The sequence below is a fragment of the Lepisosteus oculatus genome, chromosome 15, assembly GCF_040954835.1.
Source record: "Lepisosteus oculatus isolate fLepOcu1 chromosome 15, fLepOcu1.hap2, whole genome shotgun sequence".
Lineage (NCBI taxonomy): Eukaryota > Metazoa > Chordata > Actinopteri > Semionotiformes > Lepisosteidae > Lepisosteus > Lepisosteus oculatus.
This window is the reverse complement of record NC_090710.1, coordinates 30,629,374-30,652,144: the sequence shown is the minus strand read 5'-3', so window position 1 is coordinate 30,652,144 and position 22,771 is coordinate 30,629,374. Positions and strand designations below refer to the sequence as shown.

The 22,771-nt window shown below is 43.8% G+C and overlaps 1 protein-coding gene across 1 annotated transcript; it reads left to right on the top strand.

Moving 5' to 3' along the window:
• The first annotated feature begins 3,883 nt into the window (after window positions 1–3,883).
• LOC102688931 (integral membrane protein 2B) lies at window positions 3,884–21,078 on the top strand. Its single transcript, XM_006639203.3, has 6 exons — window positions 3,884–4,128; window positions 16,289–16,420; window positions 17,157–17,363; window positions 18,060–18,170; window positions 19,598–19,748; window positions 20,299–21,078. Exons 1-6 carry the CDS (start codon window positions 4,039–4,041, stop codon window positions 20,385–20,387), a joined length of 780 nt encoding a protein of 259 aa, XP_006639266.1. The 5' UTR covers window positions 3,884–4,038; the 3' UTR covers window positions 20,388–21,078.
• The last annotated feature ends 1,693 nt before the right edge of the window (window positions 21,079–22,771 follow it).

The window sequence follows — 22,771 nt, the reverse complement described above, 5'->3', positions numbered from 1 at the left end:
ATTGGCAATAGCTGAAGTATAGTGAGCACTACTTGGGCATTTGGAAATAACCAAGCAAGGGAGATGAGTGACCGGCACAGAAACACTTCTGAATATGTCTTTTAGGACAGAGCTCCCTCTAGCCAATGAGCAATCCAGATTCAGAATCTTTCTTAATGAAATAAAAAGAATCAGAGAATCAGAGAATTTGGCATTTAAGAGCACAAAACAGGCCCTTTATTCACAACAACAGATGTAGACTACTGCTTGCACACACCAATCTCACAAGAATTTTGGGGGGGTTTCATTGGATCATTGACTATAAGACCAAGCTTCAAAGAAAACAGCTCATCAGTGAGGAGCTCTCTTTCTGCCACAGTAATTTGTTGAAAACCAATTCATTAGATGGATTGGATTTGGATTTATCAGATATTGAAGATGTCTGTGGGGATGCTGGACACTTGCATTAAGTCCCATTGTAGTCTCCTCTGTTCATGATTAAACAGGCTGTCAGTGCATGACAGTCCCTGAAGCCCTGGGATGTATCTGACTGCTCCTGGCTGCAGTGATGCCAGAGCAGCACAACCTTAATATAATGTGCTGAGCAGAATTATACACAATATTCCATTTAAGGCTTACTAGTGCATCATGCAAATTCAACACAACACATCTTGTTTTAATTTTAATATCATAAATATTTATTCTAACATTTTGCTTACATGTTTAATTACTTTATCACAGAAGATATAAATGAGGTGTCAGCGTAAACTCGTAAGTCTTTTTAATATGCCGTGTCTTCTTTCTCTGTGTTTCCCATTTTGTATTCTTAGCTTAGGTATTTTGCCAGAAGAAACTCTGCGCTTGCCAACATTAAACATCATCTGCCAGGTGTTTGTCTGGTCTTGTATTTTATCTCTTTCTTTTTTAGGTGCTTGTACAGGATTTGCTCATCTTCCTAATTTGATATCATCTAACAAACCTTACTACAAACCGTTTTACTAGCTACACCACAATGTAGGTCATTGAGATACATATAGGATAGGAAGAGTAATTATCCTAGTGCAGATCCCTGTGGTACTCCACTAGTTTCACAATTACACATGAGTGCAGAATACACCAGAAGGAAAATCTCAGAGCCATAGTTGACGAATGCCAGTGCTATTTAATCTCTCACCTTTGTCCTGTCTGTATGCTTGTAATAATAATAATAATTGCTTACACTTATATAGTGCTTTTTCTGGACACTCCACTCAAAGTGCTTTACAGGTAATGGGGACTCCCCTCCACCACCGCCGCCAATGTGCATCCCCACCTGGATGATGCGACGGCAGCCATAGTGCGCCAGAACGCTCACCACACATCAGCTCTCAGTGGGGAGGAGAGCAGAGTAATGAAGCCAGTTCAGAGAGGGGGATTATTAGGAGGCTATGATTGGGAAGGGCCAATGGGAAATTTGGCCAGGACGCCGGGGTTACACCCCTACTCTTTTCAAGAAACACCCTGGGATTTTTAATGACCACAGGAAGTCAGGACCTTGGTTTTACATCTCATCCGAAGGATGGCGCCTGTTTACTGTATAGTGTCCCAGTCACTATACTGGGGCATTAGGACCCACATGGACCGCAGAGTGAGCGCCCCCTGCTGGCCCCACTAACACCTCTTCCAGCAGCAACCTTAATTTCTCCCAGGAGTCTCCCATCCAGGTACTGGCCAGGCTCACACCTGCTGAGCTTCAGTAGGCTGCCAGTTGTGAGTTGTAGGGTGATATGCCATTCTTGTAAGTATGGATTATAAATATTTACCTTTTTAGAAAGCTCTCATTCAAATTAGATCAATCAGACGCAGTGATAAAAGATAAATCATTCTTGGAAGAAATTGGTTGTCACTGGTGTACAAGATGCAAGACGTGGAGTACAGGGCAGACCCGAGTCAAGGAAGAACGCCATTCCTAACTTCAGGGAGAGCAAGACTCGATCTGAATTGTCTCCTTGAAAACCAGACGTATCTACGGTGTTTCTTCCAATTGATTTTTTTACTGTTTCGCTCTAGAACTAAACCAGTTCTTCATTAATCGGGGTTGCTGTTAATTTGTAAACCTTTGAGAGGTGATTAAAAGCTGTTCTGAAACGTATGTTGAATTACTAAAAACAAAGGTCTTCCCATATATAGGACGAAACACATACATATTTTTAGTTTACTAACGTCTTTATCCAAGGCAAGGTAAAGTTTTCACAGAGTAGTAACTGTTTTGTATTTAAGTAGCCAAGGGAATTGCATTGGGGAAAAAAATAACGTTGATAGTACAAAGTCTAACTTAATTCCAAGCAGTTTTCACGTCTTCATAAATGCACTTGATTCAAAACTCGAGTTTTTATTCCCCCGGACTTCATGATGGTGATTTTTTTTTAAAATTGATAACACTTTTGATTAGAGAAGGGGGTGGGTTTTAGTTTCTGTCGTTATGGTTGCTAACTCGTATCGTCGCTGCTGGAAAGGCTGAATCGATTCACAGATCATCCGACTCCAGAACGGCTTCGTGATCCTGGAGGTTATCTTCATTCCCGCAGAGAGAGAGAGATTTTATTATTGTATTATTTTTATTTGCTTTGGCAACACTGATTGTACCTATTGGTCATGCTAATAAAGCACCTTGAATTGAAATTGAATTGAATTGAGAGAGAGAGAGATAACTCTCTCTCTAGAATCATCCTCCGTGTGCAGAGAAAAACTCCTAACAACGGGTGCAGGGCCGAATTAGGCCAGTACCCACTATTGATAAACATACAGAAAAGAATATTAAAGTATTGGCTACACCTAAAAAACAGTGACCAAAATTCCTACCACCACAAAGCCCTGCTGAGCCAAGAGCTGAGCCCAAAACAGAGCCCCCTGAGCCAGCTGGTCCTGAGGCTCACCGACCTGAGCCACACCAACACTAACCAGCCTCAGGACAGCACTGCTAGAGCACCACAACCCAGACTCAACCACATCACAGCACAGATCAAACAGCAATATCTCACACACTGGGACACACACACACAAACACAACATAAACTGGAATGCTACAGAACCTTAAACAGACAATACACACTAGCTGAATATTTGACCAAAATAAAAAATAACAAACAGAAACAGACCCTGACGAAGTACAGGCTCAGTGACCACAACCTGGCCATAGAAACTGGGCGACACAGGCAGACCTGGCTGCCCAGAGAGGACAGGCTGTGCTCCCACTGCCAGCAGGGAGAAATAGAGACAGAGGTGCACTTCCTACTGCACTGTGACAGATACTCTGGGATTAGAGAAACATTCTTCCCGAAATTCAGAAATCTAATCCCAGAGTTCCCACACCTGCCAAAACCACAACAGGTCCCAATCCTACTGGGAGAGGGAGGAGGGAACTCAGTTGATCTGGCAGCCCAGTATGTGATCTCCTGTCACAGCCTGAGGAACAGTGAGTCCGTCTCCCAATAATGCTCCAGCCGCCTACAGTATATGTCGATATTATATAATATGTCTTTGTTGTAAATGTCTGTAACATGTCTGTAGATTTTATTTTACTTCTATTTTTTGTTTTGTTCTATGTTAATTTTATTATTTTTATTTGCTTTGGCAACACTGATTGTACCTATCGGTCATGCTAATAAAGCACCTTGAATTGAATTGAATTGATAACTGTCTTTGTTGTAAATGTCTGTAATGCTTTTGTTTTGTGTGATGTTAACTTCATTATTTTTATTTGCTTTGGCAACACCGACTGCACCCATCGGCCAATGCCAATCAAGCACCCTGAATTGAATTGAATTGAATTGAATTGATCACCACCGACAGGCTGCTAACTTTTTTTTTCCTTCGGTGTTTTGTGTCGTTTCGGGCGAGAGAGGGAGCACCAGAGCGGCGAGGGAGCTCTGCCGGGCTGAGGGCTGAGGTGCCTTGTGCGTCTCCAGCTGCGTCACTGCTGCCCCAGCGCACCGAGCCGAGCCGCGCTGTCGACACACAGACAACCTGAGGCTGCAGTGACGGACCGGACCGGCGTGTCGTTCCCATCCCGTTCTCGCCATGGTGAAAGTCTCTTTTAACACGGCCCTCGGGCAGAAAGACCCGAAGAAGGAGGGCGAAAAGGGCGAAGCGCTCATTCCCGACGAGAAGGTGAGGTTTTGTTGTTGTTGTTGTTGTTGTTGTTGATGTCGTCGTCGTTGTGGTTGTTTTCGATCTGATTTTTCTTTTTCTTTTTCTTAACACAAACGAGCCAACACACACACACACACAAAAGGACAACGGTCTCATCGACGCTGGCGTGAGCGGTCTGGGTTCTGTGGTTATTCGACGGCTTGTATCCGGTTCGCTTTTACTTTTGTTTTCGCCGGCGGCGCGAGAACTCGGGAGGACCGGGGCTGCGCTCGCGACGACGCGAGCCCTCCCCCGTCCGCGTCCGGGCTCGAGGCTCTGCCGCTCGCGACCGCGGAGGCCGCGCGGACGACGGGCGATCCGCGCCTCCCGTCCCGAAGTTACCGTCGTCGTTTCTTCTTCTGGTCTTTTTTTACCACCCTCACGTTTTGTTTTGGTTTGTTTTGTTTTTTTTTTTTACACGTCGACCACGTCTGTCTGTGTGTGTGTGTGGAGAATAAAACATGGCTGACTAAAACTGAACGTCCCCTTGTTGTTGTGAAAATTGAACCGGGAAGTGGCTGATCGTTTTCGCAGCTGAGGCGCTACGGCGATCAGTGTCGGCAGAGAGTCTGGCAGCGAAAGAATTGTCCTTTGAGAAGGGGGGGTGGGGGTGTTTCTCGTCCATATACTGTACTCTTTTTTTTAAATTTCCTCTGCTCTTTTGGCCAGCGTATTAGCCTGTTCTTTCGAGCGCTTCGTGTGACGGAGCTGCTCATCTGTTGCCGGGCGAAGTGGTTTTCGCCGTGGCGCTGCGGGTTTCCGGTTATTGCGCATTCGTCTGGACGCATTGTCAATTTACATTCGTGTTTTACCTTCGAAGTAACACACCGCAGGTTCACTCGTCCTTGTGTGTTGTGAGGGAGCGGTCAAGACCTCCAGGAATGGGTTATGGGGTTAGAAGATACCCGTCCAGTTTCGCTCGATACACGTTTGTGATGCTCGATGAAGTAAGCGGTGCAGGATGTCTTATAAAGACGCGTGAAAGGTGTTAGGGCTTGACTTCCTTTTTTGTGAGCTCATTTTCGCACACGTGTTGGAGCTCTGATAAACCTTGTCAATCTGCCTTAGATGGCATGATATGATATGGGTCCTGTAAACGTGTTTACCCATATCAAGAAATAAATGCGAGCATGTACAGTTTTGTCTTGCAAAATGTGAATTATTTGTCATTAAGGTGTGAAAATGCTTATGCTGAACTAAAGTAACATGAAGAAAGCAAAGCAGGGATACAGCTTTCAAACATACAACTTTTTCCGATGGAAAATATCATTTTTGTTATGCCAAATACCTTGTCTTAGCTCTGTGTGGACCACAAATCAACAGACATTGGACCACTTGACTTTACAGCATTGCAAAATGACTGCTTTCAAAGGACTGTGCGTAGCTGCTGGCTGTAATCTTTGCAAGACTGGCCTAGAAGAGGAAAGGAGATGATTTTGAATTAAAAAAAAACAGCATGCTGTTTTTCATTTCTGAGTCGCTTCAGGACAAATCTGTATGCACGAGGTCTGTTTTGAAATGAGCATATTAGTATGATTTCATTATGTAAAGTTAATTTACTTAAAACCTACCACTCATTGCAAGGGCGCTTTTAAAGACTGCAGTCATAATTACTGTTTCACCATGTATCCTCATGATCGAATGTAACAGAAAGAAGAGGAATCATTCTTGCTTTCTGTAGAAAATCTTTTGTCTACTAAATTTAATTTCACATTGGGCTGTATCTCTAATGGGTTATGACAGTGTTGAATTATCCTTAGGACTCTGAGTGAACCTTGTAGCGATCTCATAAAAATCACATAACTAGGGATGTTTTTGATGTTCTTAAATTCAGCATTGCAGCAGTTGATATGCGCACTTATTTTGTGCAAGAAGGGAACATCAAAAGAATAGAAAAAAGCACAGAAGGACATCACTTGAAGCACATACTGTACACATGTATCATTCACTGCGGTAATATATGGGAGCACAAGCCTTCTCCACATGTAGGAAGGTTTTACTATTCATGATGAATGACTGTAGAGGAGTTTGCTCCATTCAGGTTAAAACTCAGGAAGCGCTCAGTGCTTTCTTTGTAACATTGACACTGCTATCTTTATTTGGAGGATATTAAGGATATAATGAAATCATCGCGATGTTTTATTTTTACTGCAGGTATCTGTGAGCCTCTTCTCATTGTTGTGCGATAGCCATATGACATAGTCAGGTCTCTATTCCTGATTAGAATAGGATGCCAAAATTGAAAGAGAGGTCTGCCAAAACCAAGGATCTAGTGCATTAAAGTAATTTTCATTCTGCTTCCTCCTGAATATACTGCGACATACAAAGGAATGTCCAGGTTCTACCGTAATGAGAGCAGCCCCACACTTGGAGGCTGCAGTGAAAAAGTACAGTGGCTGTTGTCTTTGACATCCTGTCTGTACCATTACTCGAACGTCAGCCAAAGTGTGTTGAGACATGGTTTATTTTATGGAAAGTGAACGGCTGCCAACTGTCTGTCACCCAGACAGGCCAAGGCGATGGTGGCGTGAACTTTATCCGTAAGTAAGGAGCCAGGTTTTTTCAAGACGTACTTTAAACTGTGAAGCGTAGTCTTGCTAACGTGGCCTATGGTGAAAGAGCCAAAAGACACAATGGCATTGTAGCATACCCCGGCTCTATTCTTTTAAAGAAATACCTGCTCATCTAAAACGGAAGCCAAATAAAACCCCGAAGGTGCCTCTAACTTTCGGGATTCGGTCAGTTATTGTTTCTGGCGTGAACGAGTTCGGAGAATGACAACAAAGGAGCATTGATATGGGCTGGCACAGTATGTCGATCCTGGTGGTGCTGTGCTGTGGTTGTGTTGTGGTAGGAGTTTGGGTTTAGCGTTTATTTTTGTGACGGGTCAAGACGTTTCACCTCAGTATGTGCCAGTGTGGAGAAGAGTGATTATCTCACCAGTGACACAGGGGCCTGGTCAGCAGATGTATTTTTCGAAGGGAGACTGAATTGGACGCGAGCAAAACGCTTTGGAGAAACTGCAGAGTGGTTTGAGCATGAAAACCTAAGCTATTCTGAAAAACATGAGGTAGTTTTTTTTTGCAATTAAAAGTAATGTCCGTTATCAAGGTTTGGATTTGGATGTATACTCTTATCCCAGTATGGGAAATATACAAGCATGCTTTGTTTTGAGCTCCTAAGGTAGCATACACATTCCACAGGCTAGATAGTTACGGTCTCATCTCATCAGTGACACAAGATACAGGTATACTGCATCTAATCTGGTACTTAAGAACTTGACCAGCGAACTGTTTTCTCAAGGGGTCATCGTGGAAATGCCTATATCTTACAGCAGAGGACTAAATTGCTACTTAACTCTGTGATTATGAGATGTCCCAATAATACTGAATAAAAAAGTATAGGTAAAGGGGGTGTGGGCATGGAAAGATTCTTGGCTATATGAACTGCACCTTTCGTTATGACTTCACGAGCAGCTTGTGAAAACATGCGCGGACTTGTATCTTGGGTGTGGGTTATGTACGCTCTGCACGTTAATTAGGCTGCTATCGGGTTGTTTTTTCTCTTCCCACTTTAGAAGGCGCTGCTGTTCAGAGACCAGGCAGACTCATGCCAGGCAGATATCCGTTCAGCCAGGATGGCTGCCCGCCCCAGATATCCCAGAATACGTTCACATTCTTGGTGCTGCGGAGATTGGCTTGAATCTGGGCAGGTTTCAGCGTTAAAAGGTTAATTATTGCTGCAATAATTTTGACTCCAGAAAAGGTCAAACAATCCGTGCACGCATTTTTATGCAGATCCCACCTGTGCAAAATTTGTTTGGCCGGTAATTTATCAACTTCATTCACAATTCTGGTAATGAGGAGGAAGATATATGAAACGTTAAGACAAGGTGGCCTCTCAGTTTGTCACACCTGCTTCAGAACTGCACCTCGCAGGTTGCAGCAATAGTTTACATGCCAGCATGGGCTCTTCACCCCCTAGGCAAAAGATAACCCATAGCACTGACATAGCACTGACATCAAAAACTACTGTTTTATCAATGAACTCCAGATTTGGTGTCACTGTAGCGAAAATGCAGTTGCAGTGCAATGAAAATGGGTTCCTTCATGAGCCAGGAGGGCAGCAGGCACATCCGTTTGCTTGATAAATCATTCCTGGTGCGCCTGACTGCATTTCAAAAATGTTTGACCATTGAATTATACATTTAAAATAAGTATCATTTTAGTTTACAGCTTAGTTTGCTCACATTTCACTTTCAGTGTTAAAGTGGATGCACGGGGACTCGTTTGCAGGCCTTCGAGAGATTTAACAAATTGTTGATAGCAGAGTTATGAATCTGCTGAAATGGCAGATACTCTTCTTTGTTGTTCAGCTAGTGGTCTGCGAATGTTCGGTGAATTTGTTGTTCACAGGTCGTTAACACAGCCCTTGAAGAGTTGTAAGACAAGGGTAATACCCACTGACTGAAAAGGCACTGTAGAAAGCCGGAGAAAAAGATATCAGGTGACACCCGAAGAATGCTGAACAACCACAATTATTTTCTCTCTTTTCAAGTGTGGAATTTATGTTTACATGTTCCAAGAAATTATACACCCGTAGATCTTGTTTCAGTTAAATGCAGCTTGATTAAAACAAAAGTAGGATCTAAATTACAAGTTGGTCATCTGGATGCCGATAAGATTCATAGGGATTGTCACCTTTAAATTTAGGAAAGGTAGGTTCTACTTCATTTAAGAGTTACTTGGACAAACAAAAATAACAGCTACAGAGCATGTGCTGTGGTACAGTATATTTATTAGAGGGCAGGCAGAGTGAGTGTTTCATTAAATTAAGACTCGATTAACAAACAGGACCTAGAGGGGAAAATGCTGTAATAATGTCGTTACAGGTGTTCCACGGGAGTATTCGTTAGGACCTTAGCTCTTCCTGATTCAGCACAGTCACCTAGAGATTCTATAGCTGGTGATGCCAAAATACAAGGATTTGTAAGCACGGAGAACTTAATTTGTGAAATTCAGCATGAAGTCAGGACAGGGAAACAGTTCGCAGACAAGTTGAAGACGGACAAGTGTAGGGTGTTACACGCAGGTAGCAAAAGCAAACTATGGAAATATTGAGCTGGAAGAGGCTACGTGTGAGACAGACATAGGTGTTTATGTGAAGACATCTTTTAGACAATGTGGGGGAGCAATAAAAAGGCGATTTGAGGATGTAGTGTAAAAGTTGTAGAATTCACTAGTTAGACCTCCTGTAAAATATTGTGTTCTATTTGCAATAATCAGTCCCAAGAAGACTATTACCTTCCCTAAAGTAATTTATTGTACCGATGGGGTTACTGAATCGTTTTTGATTTTGAACAGATAAGACTTTGAAGAGACTAATTCAGGTATTCACAACTCTCAAAGGTGTTATTACAGTTGAAACCTTGGATGTAAGAGGCCATTAGGAAAGAGTGTTTAAGAGTCAACAGGAAGCTCTTCTGGGGGGGAAGGTTGTGTGAATTGTTGTGTGAATTGCAAGCTTTCCATACTGTTTACCTTTTTTTAAAGACATTGGTGGATGAGTTACTCCAATCAAATAAGCACTTCAATGACAATAAACCTGAATAGCTACTAAAAGATAGATAGGCCACATGGTAATAATGCTATTTAAATGTGTATTCTTAAGTCATTTACTATTGTAGCTCACTCTTGTTGAAGCATAAAAGGTAAATAGATTAGTGAGATAGCAGCACATTGGAATTTATTTGACTCACAAGAAGCACAGATAGAATTCTTGGAAACACTGATATTACTTTTGTAGATGTCTGAGTAACAAGTAGAGGTTAATTACATGCTGAAATCTGAAAAGAAATCCACACATTTCAGCTGTGGGGATTTTTTTAAGGTGTGTGAATATGATTTCTGCTCATATTCTTTTATATAGTTATAATATATCATCTTTGAGAGTGAATTATAGTGCTGAAACAAGAAAGGCCTTGAAGTGTACTAAAAATAACTTACTGCATGTAGAAACCTTGGTTTGGTTTGAATAATTCTGAAATATCTTCCATGTTGGAGGAGCCTCCTTGTTTCTTTAAACTCTGTTTCCTGGGGTGGGGACTCACAAGGACTGAATGTTGCTCTTGATTGATTTGACCGGATTACAGTCCTCTGCCTGGATGAGCTGGGTTTAAAGAACAAGCAGTAAGAAAAGAGCTCATTACCGAGGGGCACTCGTGATGGCAGGCACTGCACTTCAGCGATAGCTTACCGGTGCTCTCCGCAGCTCTCTCAGCCCAGGAGAACTGGTCTTCTGGATTACAAGAGGAGCTGTCGGTGTTCGGATTCAGGAGCAAGCTGAATAATCAACACCTCATGTCGGGTCGTGTTTGTGTTGCACCATGCTCGAGCTGCCCTGAGACATGCGGGCGTAGAGGAGGGTCTTCTGGGCAGGAAGGTGTGTGCCTGGTGTTTTCTGATGAGCTCACTGGCTCTCAGACGAGAATAGAAATATGCTCACCTTTCCAACATATCGCTGCTGATTTTGGGACTTCTCATAGTTTGTGTTCTGTAAATGTTATTTGTTGTGCTGTCTTGGACCAGAACAGAATGGGAAATGATGCCGCTGTAATGTGTGAAGAGGGATAGTGTAGCTCGTGAGGCTTTGTGTGGTATTGTGGAATATACCGACACCCTACATGATTAGATTGGTAATGGAAAGTAATTCTGTGCATAGAAGCAGTCTCTAAAGGTGTAAATGTCATGCGGGCCGTACAGTGGTGTAGTTGCCTGCTCTCTTCATGTCCATGTGGGTTTTCACTGGGCCTGGCTTCCTCGCACTCTCCAGGACCATCAGTGTCTGTCTCTTGCCCCCACGTGTGAGTGACTTTTGTGTCCTGTCTGTACATGTGGATTAAGCTCCAGGTTGACATTACACTTACTGGGAATGAATTGCTTTTTGATCTTCACAGATGGGTGAATTACACGCGAGTGTTGTGCTACAGATCTGAATGCATGGAGGCCTGTGGTACAGATCAGAATGACAGACGTGGCCAAAGCATATCGACCAGTCGCACTGTTGAATAAACTTTTACTGATCCACTCGGAGGTTTCAACAGCAAGAGTGAATATGTTCAAATTAAGGCAGGACGAGTGGGAGGCTGTGGTGAAGGCGATGTTCAGAGTAAACGAAAGTTAATTTTAGAACCGAGAGCTTGAAGGGTGGAGAGTTCTCAGTGGTGTGAAACGAGTGCACATTAGTAGAGCTGCGTTGGAGCGAATAGCTCACGAGAGGGTCCAGGGTAATAAACCTTCACAGTTTCACTCGTGTTATCAAGGGCGTCTGGACGTTTCAGTACAGCCCGATTGGATCTCTGTTCGATATTCATTCACGTTATTTGATATTGGTCAATGTGGGTCACATCAAATGTAACAGCCTCCAGGGTTTCATTATTTGAACGCATTTCTTCTTGTTTCAAGTTTTTAATACTATTTTTTTTGCACATGTGCTTTCGCTGCCAGGGCTGCACCAGAGTGTGGCAGGGTGATGGTTACCTCAGAGTCTGGACACTGCAGCCTGTGCAGCCTGTGCAGCCTGGGCCCTCTTTAGAAACACAGATGGCTTCCACGTCACACAGCTTGGGTTTCAGCTTGCTTAAACAGTATGGATTTGTATGGGCGGCTCTTTGTGTGTGTTTTCCTCAGCCTTGGGGCATTTTCCATTTCACCTCCTGTTTTTCCCCCACTTCCCATCATACCCTGCTGAGTGTTTTTAATTCCCCGGCTGTGGGGAGAGTCACAGGAAGCCCTAGCCTGGTGTGGAAGTGCCCGCTGCACCGGAGTTCAGGAGTGAGCCGTGCGCTGCCATGAGAGAGCCCAGGAAGCTCTGCAGCGTGTCAGACGGTCTCATCCAGGGACAGGGAAAGGCCTCTGAGGGAGAAGTCAGCGGGCGCCCGGGTGTGGCGAAGACCCTGAAGACCCCTCTGCCTCTATATGAGAGACTTCAGGTCTTCAGTGGCCGGACTGGACTGCCTCTCTGTCACTCTGCCTTTCAATATAGGACCTACCACTGGAAACAGCATCTGGTGCTCATGCAATTCGCCACAAGCACTGTAACATGTATGCGTTTGCAAGAGATTTAGGCCTATGTAAAATCATTTGAATTGCCAAATTGAAAAGGTTACAGTTTAAATTGTAGTTGTAGTTTTCTTGCCGATAAACCAGTATTACTGCTGTAAATCTGAAGTCCTCCAAATCTTTTGCATCCATTTAATATCATCATCATCATCATACATGCATGACAAACATTCTCTACAAAGGGTCGCCACTGGTGATGGCACAGAAGATTATCGGATGTGACTTAACATCAGTTGCTGTCGCAATAAAGCCCCATCCATCATTCAGGACCCCAGCCATCCCGGCCATGAACTGTTCTCCCCCTGCGCTCTGGCAAACAGTACTCCTCACCTCTGTTTCACTGAGCAAAGGTCAGCAGGCCAGTCAGTAGCCCGTGACCAAAGTGCAGCTCATTTAATTTTGAAGCTGTTCGCTTATGTTGGAAAGATGGACAGACTTTGGTTTGAAAATCTAAAATAGTACAATGGAAACAAGGAGACCTTCATTTTTGACCTTTTTATCTATACAAAAATGGTACCCCTTTATCCTGAAATGTTGAAAATAAAACGACTTTTTTTTAGCCCTACATACTGTACTTGAGGCATCTTGTGTTGTGTGCAAGCCAGTTATTCAAGGGAGCGACTGAACAGAGTCTGAGACGCTACACCCATGGTTCTCAGGGCGCCACCAGGTGGAAGGCCGGATGACCCTGGAAATTTGTTGTGTGCACTGAAAAATTGGGACGGGTTTTCATATTTTCTGTTTTAATCAAATTAGTTTGTGAAATACACAGCCTACATACTTGGCTACGGAACATCTCCGTGTTTCGTTCCCATGCGCATGATGAAAAAGGTGTTTTAGCTTGAAACGGGGACCAATGCAAAATGCAAGCTTGCGGATTGCTAAGACCCACATTATCGGTGAAGAACTTTGTTTACCATTGGCAAAGGAGCTGACGCGTATTGTGGGGAGAAAAAGCTGCTGAACAGCTGGATTTGCTGCCCCTTTCGAATGACACTCACTCATAGAATGATTGAAATGGCGGATGATGCCAAAAGTACGCTGATAGAGCGCGTTCAGATGAGCAGATGCTTTTCACTGCAATTAGACGAGTCTGTAGATGCCGTTGATGTGCTGGCCAATTTGCTTGTTTACGCTGGATACGAGTTTGAGGGCATGTCCCATGAGGACTTTCTGTTCTGTAAGCCGCTACCAACAGGAACTACAGGAGAGCACGTATTTCAGCTTCTGAATGAGTGTATCGAAGAGAATGGCATCGACTGGATAAAATGCGTCGGAGTTTGTACAGAGGGTGCTAGAGCGATGACAAGCCGACACAGCGGTGTAGTTGCACGAATTAAGAGAGGTTGCTCCACGTATGAAGTGGACGCACTGCAGCATCCACCGCAAGGCCTTGGCAGTCAAGAAACTGCCTGTGTTAAGAAAAATCTGTGTTAGACTCTCAACCAATGAAGTCACATCTGTTCAGTGTGCTTTGTAATGTGACTGGTAAACTCAGCTCATCTGGCTGATATATTCTCACGTTTGAATGGGCTGAAAATGAAACTGCAGGGGCTCTCTTTAACAATTTGTGACATGTCTGACAAGATCACTGCTATGAAGAAAAGGCTGCAGCTTTTTGTTAATAAAATAAATGCAAGTGATGCCCCTGCTCTCCCTACTTTGGAGAACCATCTGCACAGATATGGTGTGGCACTTGATGCTGCTGTTGGTGATGTGATTGCAGTGCACCTCTTGTCATTGGAAGAACAGATCTCAGAGTATTTTCCAGTTGAGGCCACACCAGAGTGGATCAGGAACCCCTTTACTGTTGATGCCTAAGGAATACCCAAGAATCTCTCCTGTGCTGAGCAAGAGAAATTGCTCGAGTTATCATCTGATGCAACTTTGATGTCAGAATTAAAACGACAGTCACTGTTGGAATTCTGGATCCAAAGACGAAGTGAATACCCAGCCCTCTCATTAAAGGCTGTGTGGTTTTTGATGCCTTTTATTACTACCTACCTTTGAGAGAAAGGCTTCTCTGCTCTCACTGCAATGAAGACAAAGTACCACAACAAAATGGATGCCGAGCCAGATCTGCGTTTGAAGCTCACTGCCCTCGTCCCTGACATTGCTAGGCTTTGCTCGACTAAACAGGCTCGCCCCTCTCACTGAAATGGTAAGTGCTCAGTGCTATTTTTATCATGTGCGCGCGTGCGCTCATGTTGGTCATTGAGATTTTCTGGGGTTCCTCTGAGAAGATGACTTGTAGGTGGTACTTGGATGCTTTGGTTGGATTAGGGGTGGTACTTGGTCCAAAAAGTTTGAGAACCACTGTGCTACACCATTTTGCCTTCTAGAGGACTATTTGATTTAGTTAAGATCGTTTAGCTTAGGGCTTAAGTCTAGAGAGGCTTTCACAAACTGTAATTGTTTTAACTCTTCTGTGTCCCCTTTCTACTGTGTAATAGTGTGGTATTGTTCTTGGTAATGACACATTGTGTGCTCTGTGACTGTTGCTCTCAGCGATGCAGAGCACCCTTGATAAGCTTCAGACAAAGCCCTTTGTTAACTAAATCTCATAGACAGCTGAGTTTCTGAGATGAGAGATCAGTAGTGCAAAAGTAGCTTATTCTTTACTCCTTCCTTATTAACATACACTCTCAAGGGAATGAGCACAGTGTGCAGATCAAAACGAAGACGGACGGTAATTTAGGCATCTCTTTGCCTTCTGACTCATTAGTGGATGAAATAAAATGTAACTCCCTGATAAGGATTTGCATGTTTGTATTAGGTTTGATTATTAGGGTAGCTCCTGAGTTAGGACTGGATGTCCAGAACTCTCCAGCTGATGTGCTAACTAAAAGTACTTAGTACAGCTCCTGTCCTCTCTAAATTGTACCAGCACGAAACTTGAAATTTAGTTTGGATTTTAAGGTTCTTCTGCTCACCGATAAAGCACCGAACGGTCTGGCTCTGGGTTATTTTAAGGGATTATTGCTGTACATTTCAATACACTGCGTGAGATCTCTTGATTTGGTCAAAGACCATGCTCCACACGATGGGCAGTAGTGCTGCCCAGAAACCAGTGGTTCTCAAAGTGTGGTCCGTGAGCGTGCGCCAGGTGGTCCGCGAACTAGTCATCTTTCTTAAAGCAGGTCTAAGCAGCTCCATTTTGTTTGGAAGAATATTAGTACTTTCATAAAATGTGATTCAATATTAATTTTAGTACATTCATAGGTGACGATTTACAGGGTAAGAAGTGGAAGTAGGCGTAAGTGGTCCAGCGCATCTGTGACTTAGTGTAAGTGGTCCGCGGACCATGGAACTTGGAGAGCCACTGCGTTAGACGCCATGACATGTCGGCTTTCATAAAGACCTCTTTTCCCTACAGATTTTACTGCTCGCTTCAAACTTCCTCTTGGTATTACCGGGTCAGACGAGTGCTATGCATTTTAGTGCTGTTCACCTCTTTTGCTCCTTTGTGTTTTTCTAGAAAGCCCTTTACAATACACGATAACCTTCTGATTTCCTTTGCAGCAGAATGGAGGCATGGTAAGATGGAGGCAGTGGTAGCCTGCAGTTTTAACGCACTGGCGTAGCAGGCTGGAAGAGCTGGAGAGGAAATTGATTGGGAGTTGTCATCCATTCAAGATGTTTGCACAGCTTAAACAATACCAGCAGGCTGTTTTTTGTTTGTATATTGGAAACCAGACAAACATGAACCGCCTTATTTAAAAGAGATGCCTTTGGTCAAGCAGCAGCATAAAAATAAACTTCATCAGATGTATGAGCACATCCCCTCGAAGAACCAATGAACGAGCAGCAAATAAAGGTTTTGGCAGACCTTCTAAACTTAGTTTGTAGACTAACAGTTCCCAGCACCGGTGCTGCTGCTGCTGCTGGTTTTTCAGTAACTGTCTACTGGGTTTAGGACCCACGTGTGTGACTGGAGCATCAGCCCAGTGACGGTTCCTGTGTGTGTTTCCCTGCCCTGTCCGCGGAGCTGACAGGTGTGTTTGCGTGTGTGATTGCAGGACCTGGAGGGCGCGGTCCGCGTGCGGCGCCAGTCCCGAACCTGGTGCTGGTGCATGTGCTTGGGCCTGGCCCTGATGCTGGCCGGGGTGGTGGTCGGAGGCGCCTACCTCTACAGGTACTTCCTGCTGCAGGTAAATGTCCTCTCAAGCTGCCCAGTCTGGGGATGGGTGACTCCAAGGATGCCAAGGGCAGAGGCAGAGACATTGCACACACTCTCACCAGGGCCAGTTTTCCCAGGAGCGAAGTGTGAAATTTTATATAAAGCTCAGTGTTTTTGAAGATGCAGTGTATAGTTAAGTGGGGACAGAGTGGTGCTCTCTCTGCAGAGGTTCTGCGGGAGGGGCTTGTAGGACTAACCTAAATGCACTTTTATCCCAAGGCTGTTCCTGTCATGACTTCATGGCAGCAAAACGTCCTCAGATTTAAACATAAAGTACAGTACAATAAATATTTTAATTTGATAGAACAGTGTGCAGTAAACTGGTGGTTTAAACACTGCCTGGAGGTGCTTTCCTAGGTAATCCTGCTGGAATGTGCACAGGCTCACCGTGATCCGATTTCATTCACCTCCTCTCAGCCCCCTTCGCTGATGTCCGAGTTTCTTCAGTTAGCTTTATAATTCAGCCTGTGTCTCGCCCAGCGGGATATCGCCTGGAGACTCACGCTTGAGAGAAGAAGGAAAATTGGGTTTCACATGTTTCTAGTAAACTGAGAATGGACTTGTTTGGGTTAGTCTCGTACCTTAATTTCCCCCCAAGCTCTGCGTGCTCGATCGCGTGCCGTGTCTCTCCGGCAGAAACCGGTTCTTGTGGTTTTGCAAATGCGGAGCCGGGGAGTGGCGGCTTAACGTGCGCCGTGCCGTTCCAGGAGGGGCAGGTGTTTATCTGCGGGGTGAAGTACCGCGAGGACGACTTCAGGATCAACGTAGGAGACATCCCCACCCCCGCTCCCTACCTGCATGAAATCGAGGAGACCATCCGCGTGCTGGAGCAGGAGGAGGTGGAGCTCATCAACGTTCCCGTCCCTGAGTTCGCGGGCAGCGACCCTGCTGACATTGTCCACGACTTTCACAGGGTAGGGACGCAGAACCCCTTCTTCTTCGTGGCGTACCTGAGATTGCTTTCATCTGGACCTTAATTAAATGAGTAGCGCGGTACTTCAGCAGGCTGCTCCCGAATTGTTATTTTAGCCGCGTTTTGTGTAACCATGGAATAGCGCCACACTACATCGTGCACAAAAACACCGAAAAGGAAAATTTGCAGTCGCAGAGCCAACATTTTTTGGGGGTTTTGGGTTTTTTTTGTTGTGTAATACGGCTTTTGAAATACTTTCTAAGGCTAAATCTTTCACTGAGGCTTCCAGTATTTTTCAGTTGAGGTGACAGTTGCACTTGGAAATGAAAAACTTGTACAGTGTTTTGCACCTATAGCTACCCTGTGTGGATTTTTTTTATTTCTTTAAAATTAAAAAAAAAATGTAAGCAGCCATAAAACTAGAAACATTTTAAAATAAAGATTTGCACTGATAAAAATGAGACGAGGCGTGTAGTTCAGCGCCTGAAGTAGTAGGACAGTATGTCACGTGAGATATTCAGGTGGAGAGAGGCTGTGTGGGCTGGAGAAGAACAGGTAGAGGTGCAGGCATCTTTTCACCGGGCAACGTGTTTCTTCGCAGGGTTTCTTTGTAGTTCTTTGTAGCGTCTTCTAATCCTTTATTTTGGGCAAATGAGTTAATGGTATATTGCCTTTACTGTGCTGTTTGTCTGATTAGAGGCTGACGGCTTACTTGGATCTCAGCCTGAACAAGTGCTATGTGATTCCCCTCAACACGTCTGTTGTTATGCCACCAAGAGACTTCATGGAGCTGCTGATGAACATCAAGGTACGAGCCTCTCGCTAAAATGTTTTTGCTTTGCTTTCACCTCCTAGCCTACTCTTGCTCAAGTGTCCTGAAAGGCACCATGTTCAAAGAAATCAGAACAATCAGGAGCAAAGGTGCCTTATTTGGTCTTTACGATGGTGCGCGCCAGGGCTTTCACAAAACTTGTAGCTGGAATTTAAGAAAAAAAACTTTCCATGGAGATAAAGTTATTGAGTATTGGTCAGGTCTGTGGAAAAGAAAAGGCATGATTCAGGAAATTTAGAACTATCCTGTAATTAACAATTATTATAGTCACTCTTGAAAGGTGTATTAGTGTTAAATGTGGATTCTTAAAAAACAGATTATAATCATTACATTTATTTAGCGCTTTTCAGTCTAAAGGATTCTAAACCTATTTACTGAGGGGTGGGGGGGCTCACTTCTCCCACCACTGGAGTGCAGCTCCTGTCCGGGTGACACTTGACAGGCATCATGGCCCAGCAAGCCCACTGCGCTGCGCGGAGAGGAGAGGGATCGTTTCACCAGTTCAGCCAAGGGGGGACTTCAAGGAGGCCAGATTTTGCAAGGCAAACCAGGACACCGGGGTTCAGACACACCCTGCTCTGACTGTATGAAAAGTGCCTTGGACCCCCCTAATAATCTAATAATAATAAATAAAAATTAATAGTCAGGATCTATAATAATTCCTTACGCTTATATAGGGCTTCTCTGGACACTCCGCTCAAAATGCTTTACAGGTGATGGGGATCCCCTCCACCACCACCAGGGTGTTGTGCCAGTACACTCGTCACACACCAGCGCACGAGTGATGAAGCCAGTTCAGAGATAGGGATTCTTAGGAGGCCATGATTGGTAAAGGCCAGGGGGAAATTTGGCCAAGATGCCGGGCTGACATCCCTGCTCTTTCTGAGAAACACCCTGGGATTTTTAATAACCACAGAGAGTCACGTCCTTGGTTTTACGTCTTATCCGAAGGACGGTGCCTTTTTACAGTGCAGTGTCCCCGTCACTATACTGGGGCATTAGGACCCTCACAGGCCACAGGGTGAGCACCCCCTGCTGGCCCCAACAGCAACCTCAGCTTTCCCAGGAGGTCTCCCATCCAGGTACTGACCAGGCTCACACCTGCTGAGTTTCAGTGGGCTGCCAGTTGTGAGTTGCAGGGTCATGGTGTCCTATCTACAGGACAGCCCCTTATTTAGCACACTGTTCACTCATTATACTGGGGCATTGGTTTCTAGTGGGAACATTGCCACTTAGTGATCCTGTCCCAAGTAAAGCCTAGACCTGCAGTCAGCCATCCCAGCGCTGAGCAGGCCCAGCCTTGTTTGCCCTCTGAGATCTAATGAGGTCAGGCTAGAAGGTGGTCATTTTGAAGTACTACAGTGTGATCTTCATCAGAATGTTTTTTTCCATTGTGTTTGCAGGCTGGAACGTACCTGCCTCAGTCATATTTGATCCATGAACAGATGATCGTGACTGAGCGCATAGACAATGTGGACCAGCTGGGCTACTTCATCTATAGCCTCTGCCGTGGCAAGGAGACTTACAAGCTCCAGCGCAGGGATGCCATTATCGGTACGTATACTATTGTTAAGAAAGACAAAAGAGTGATAGGGGAGGTCATTAAGTGGCTTCACAGTCTTGGGAGTGGTGGTCCAGGAATCTTTGGATGAGGCCTTGGACAGGAATTGGTGTTTTTTACAGAAAAACCTGAGTAAACAATCTATCACATCATATTTACTCATTTCATGCTAAGTTGTAGTCCAGTGAGCTCACAGCAAAATATATGAACATATTGCTACTTCAGCTGCTAAAATTGTTTGCCAGACAATTCCGTACTACTACAGCAGTCTGTACGTGGGAAGAGTATCTGATGGTGTCTGACATTCATAGGATAGTGTGGACAGCAGCACTGAGAAAAGCATGGAGTTGGGGTGAATGTAGGTCAGGTTAAACTGCACTAATTTCCAGCGACACTGTTGTCGGCACACTGTCCCTTTTAAAACAAGTCATGTGACTTCTAACCAACACTGGTTTAGCAGGAACTCTTGTTTCCCCTTTGTTCACAAAACCAAACCAATGACAGGAAACGTTTTACGGACTTGTCTTCCTTTTTTTATTGCAGGAATGCAGAAACGTGAAGCTCTGACCTGCCACAAGATCCGTCACTTTGAGAACAAGTTTGTCGTAGAAACGACGATCTGTGAGCCTTAGAGCAAAACAGGACCGAGTCACAGCTTGGTGTTGAAGCCACACTTTTTTCACTTGTGTGCAGTGAGTGATTTTAATCCCTCTCACGTTTTTTGTTGTCACCTTTTTTTTAAAAGAACTAGTTATGTAAGAGCTGTAACGTAATTGTTTTCTCTTTACTCATCTCATAGCAATACTAGCATTTTAAAAGCTAATACAGTACTTGTAAAGTGACTATTAAAATTCAAGGTTACTGGCAATATTCTACTTAAGTGTAAAGAATATCAACTTTACGTGTATCTTTTTTTTTCAGGGTTTAACTACTAATTTGGTAAATGTGTGCTTTAAATGAAAACCAGGTGAATTAGAAAAATATATAGATTATTTAAATGAACCTGTGACACAGCGCTGTAACACATTATTACAGCTTAAAATGTTATAGACTGGAAAGTATATAAAGTTTAACTGTATTTTTAAAATACACATTAATCAGTTTTTAAAAAAAGTGCAATTCACTTAAAATTTTGTACCACTGACCTGGCTGTAGAATGGAATCCACCAGGATTTGTTTTTTAGGTTTTATATTTTAATTATCTGCTGTAACTTAAAATACCACAGAAAATTCAGAAAATGTAAAGCTTACACTACTAATTTGTATATAACTTGCCTGTGTGTAAAAGGATACCTTAAACCACAATAAAACTTGGACACATCAGACTGTCTCTCTTGGTTCTTAAGTCCTGTATTATATGTCCACAAAATAAGTGGCCATCTTTTGTTTGCTTAACGTTTGTCAGATCAAGCCTGCATTTTAATGTTTTCCAGTAAATGATTATGGCCACGTCGTAAGCACAAGCCGTTCCAAGGGGGCAGTTACAATCACAGTACTTGGTACTGAAACTGGAGTCACATTCTTTAGCGGTGTTTCCAGTTCCTCAGAAAACTTGGAACTCAGCTGGTTGTATTTCCTTTTGCCACGTGTCCTATCAAAATCGGCAGAAAGTCTTGAAGAAACCTGGAGAAGGTCTTTGGTGCACTCTTAAATTCATTATGTGCAGTTTCAAAATGTCCTGATACTTACTCCACAGTTTAGCACGCTTGTGTACACTGGAAGCGTACAATTCACTGTACTGTCCAGGCACTGAAGTCGGACTTGGGAGTCCTCAGAAGCACCTACCGAGACGCCGGGCACTTGAATATCTGAAATGTTCAGTTCAGGACATTCCCTAGATGACTTTGTTACCATACCATGAATGACCTAAGCAGGTCTTGGGTATTGGTCAGTAAATGCTGACTAGCCACCTGGAGCCAAGCTATTGTAGCTGTGTCAATCAACAAGATGAGGTCAAGTACAGCCGTGGAGCGACTAACCTTGGAACATGATTTTGAATGTGATTGGTTAACTGAACACAGCTACAGCCCCCATTATAAGTGGATGTTCACACCTATGCAACCAGGGTGTTGTAGGTTTTTTTTTGTATTTTAATTTTCCTTGAAATTCAATTTCTCTTTAATTTTGTTGGGTGCAAGGTCACATTAAAGATGGAAAAATGTCTGGCATGATTTATCTTGATTTCTGGCCTTACATCACACGAACCTGCAGTTTTAATAAGGGTGTGTGGACTTTTTACATCCACTGTAAAACATGCAAGCCTGTAGTAGTTCAGCATGATTGAAACCTAAGGTGATAAGCATGAAAAACTGAAAAGAGTTGTGGGAGTCATGAACAAGCTACCCAGCTATGCTCTTATGGCTGATACAGCTAATAAACATCTTGATGATCACAGGTTTCATCCTACTATATACTTAAGCCGAAACCTGTTAGATTGGCCAAATAATAATAATAATAATAATAATAATTGCTTACACTTATATAGCGCTTTTCTGGACACTCCACTCAAAGCGCTTTACAGGTAATGGGGACTCCCCTCCACCACCACCAGTGTGCAGCCCCACCTGGATAATGCGCCAGAACACTCACCACACACCAGCTCTCAGTGGGGAGGAGAGCAGAGTGATGAAGCCAATTCATAGATGGGGATTATTAGGAGGCCATGATTGGTAAAGGCCAATGGGAAATTTGGCCAGGACACCGGGGTTACACCCCTACTCTTTTCGAGAAGCGCTCTGGGATTTTTAATGACCACAGAGAGTCAGGACCTCGGTTTTACGTCTCATCCGAAGGACAAATAGCCTTCTCTGGTCTGTAAAGATATGCTTTTATGTTCTTTTACTACATCCCACATCAAACCGAAATGAAACTGTGATCAGCTAGCATCCATCACAATTTCCTTTATGATTTTGACAAAACAATGGCTCATCACTGAAAAAAAGCTGTACGATGCGCTTGGTTCCTGTCAAGATAAGCAGTGGGTGCCATGTTTATGTGAGCTTTGCGGGAGACAGAA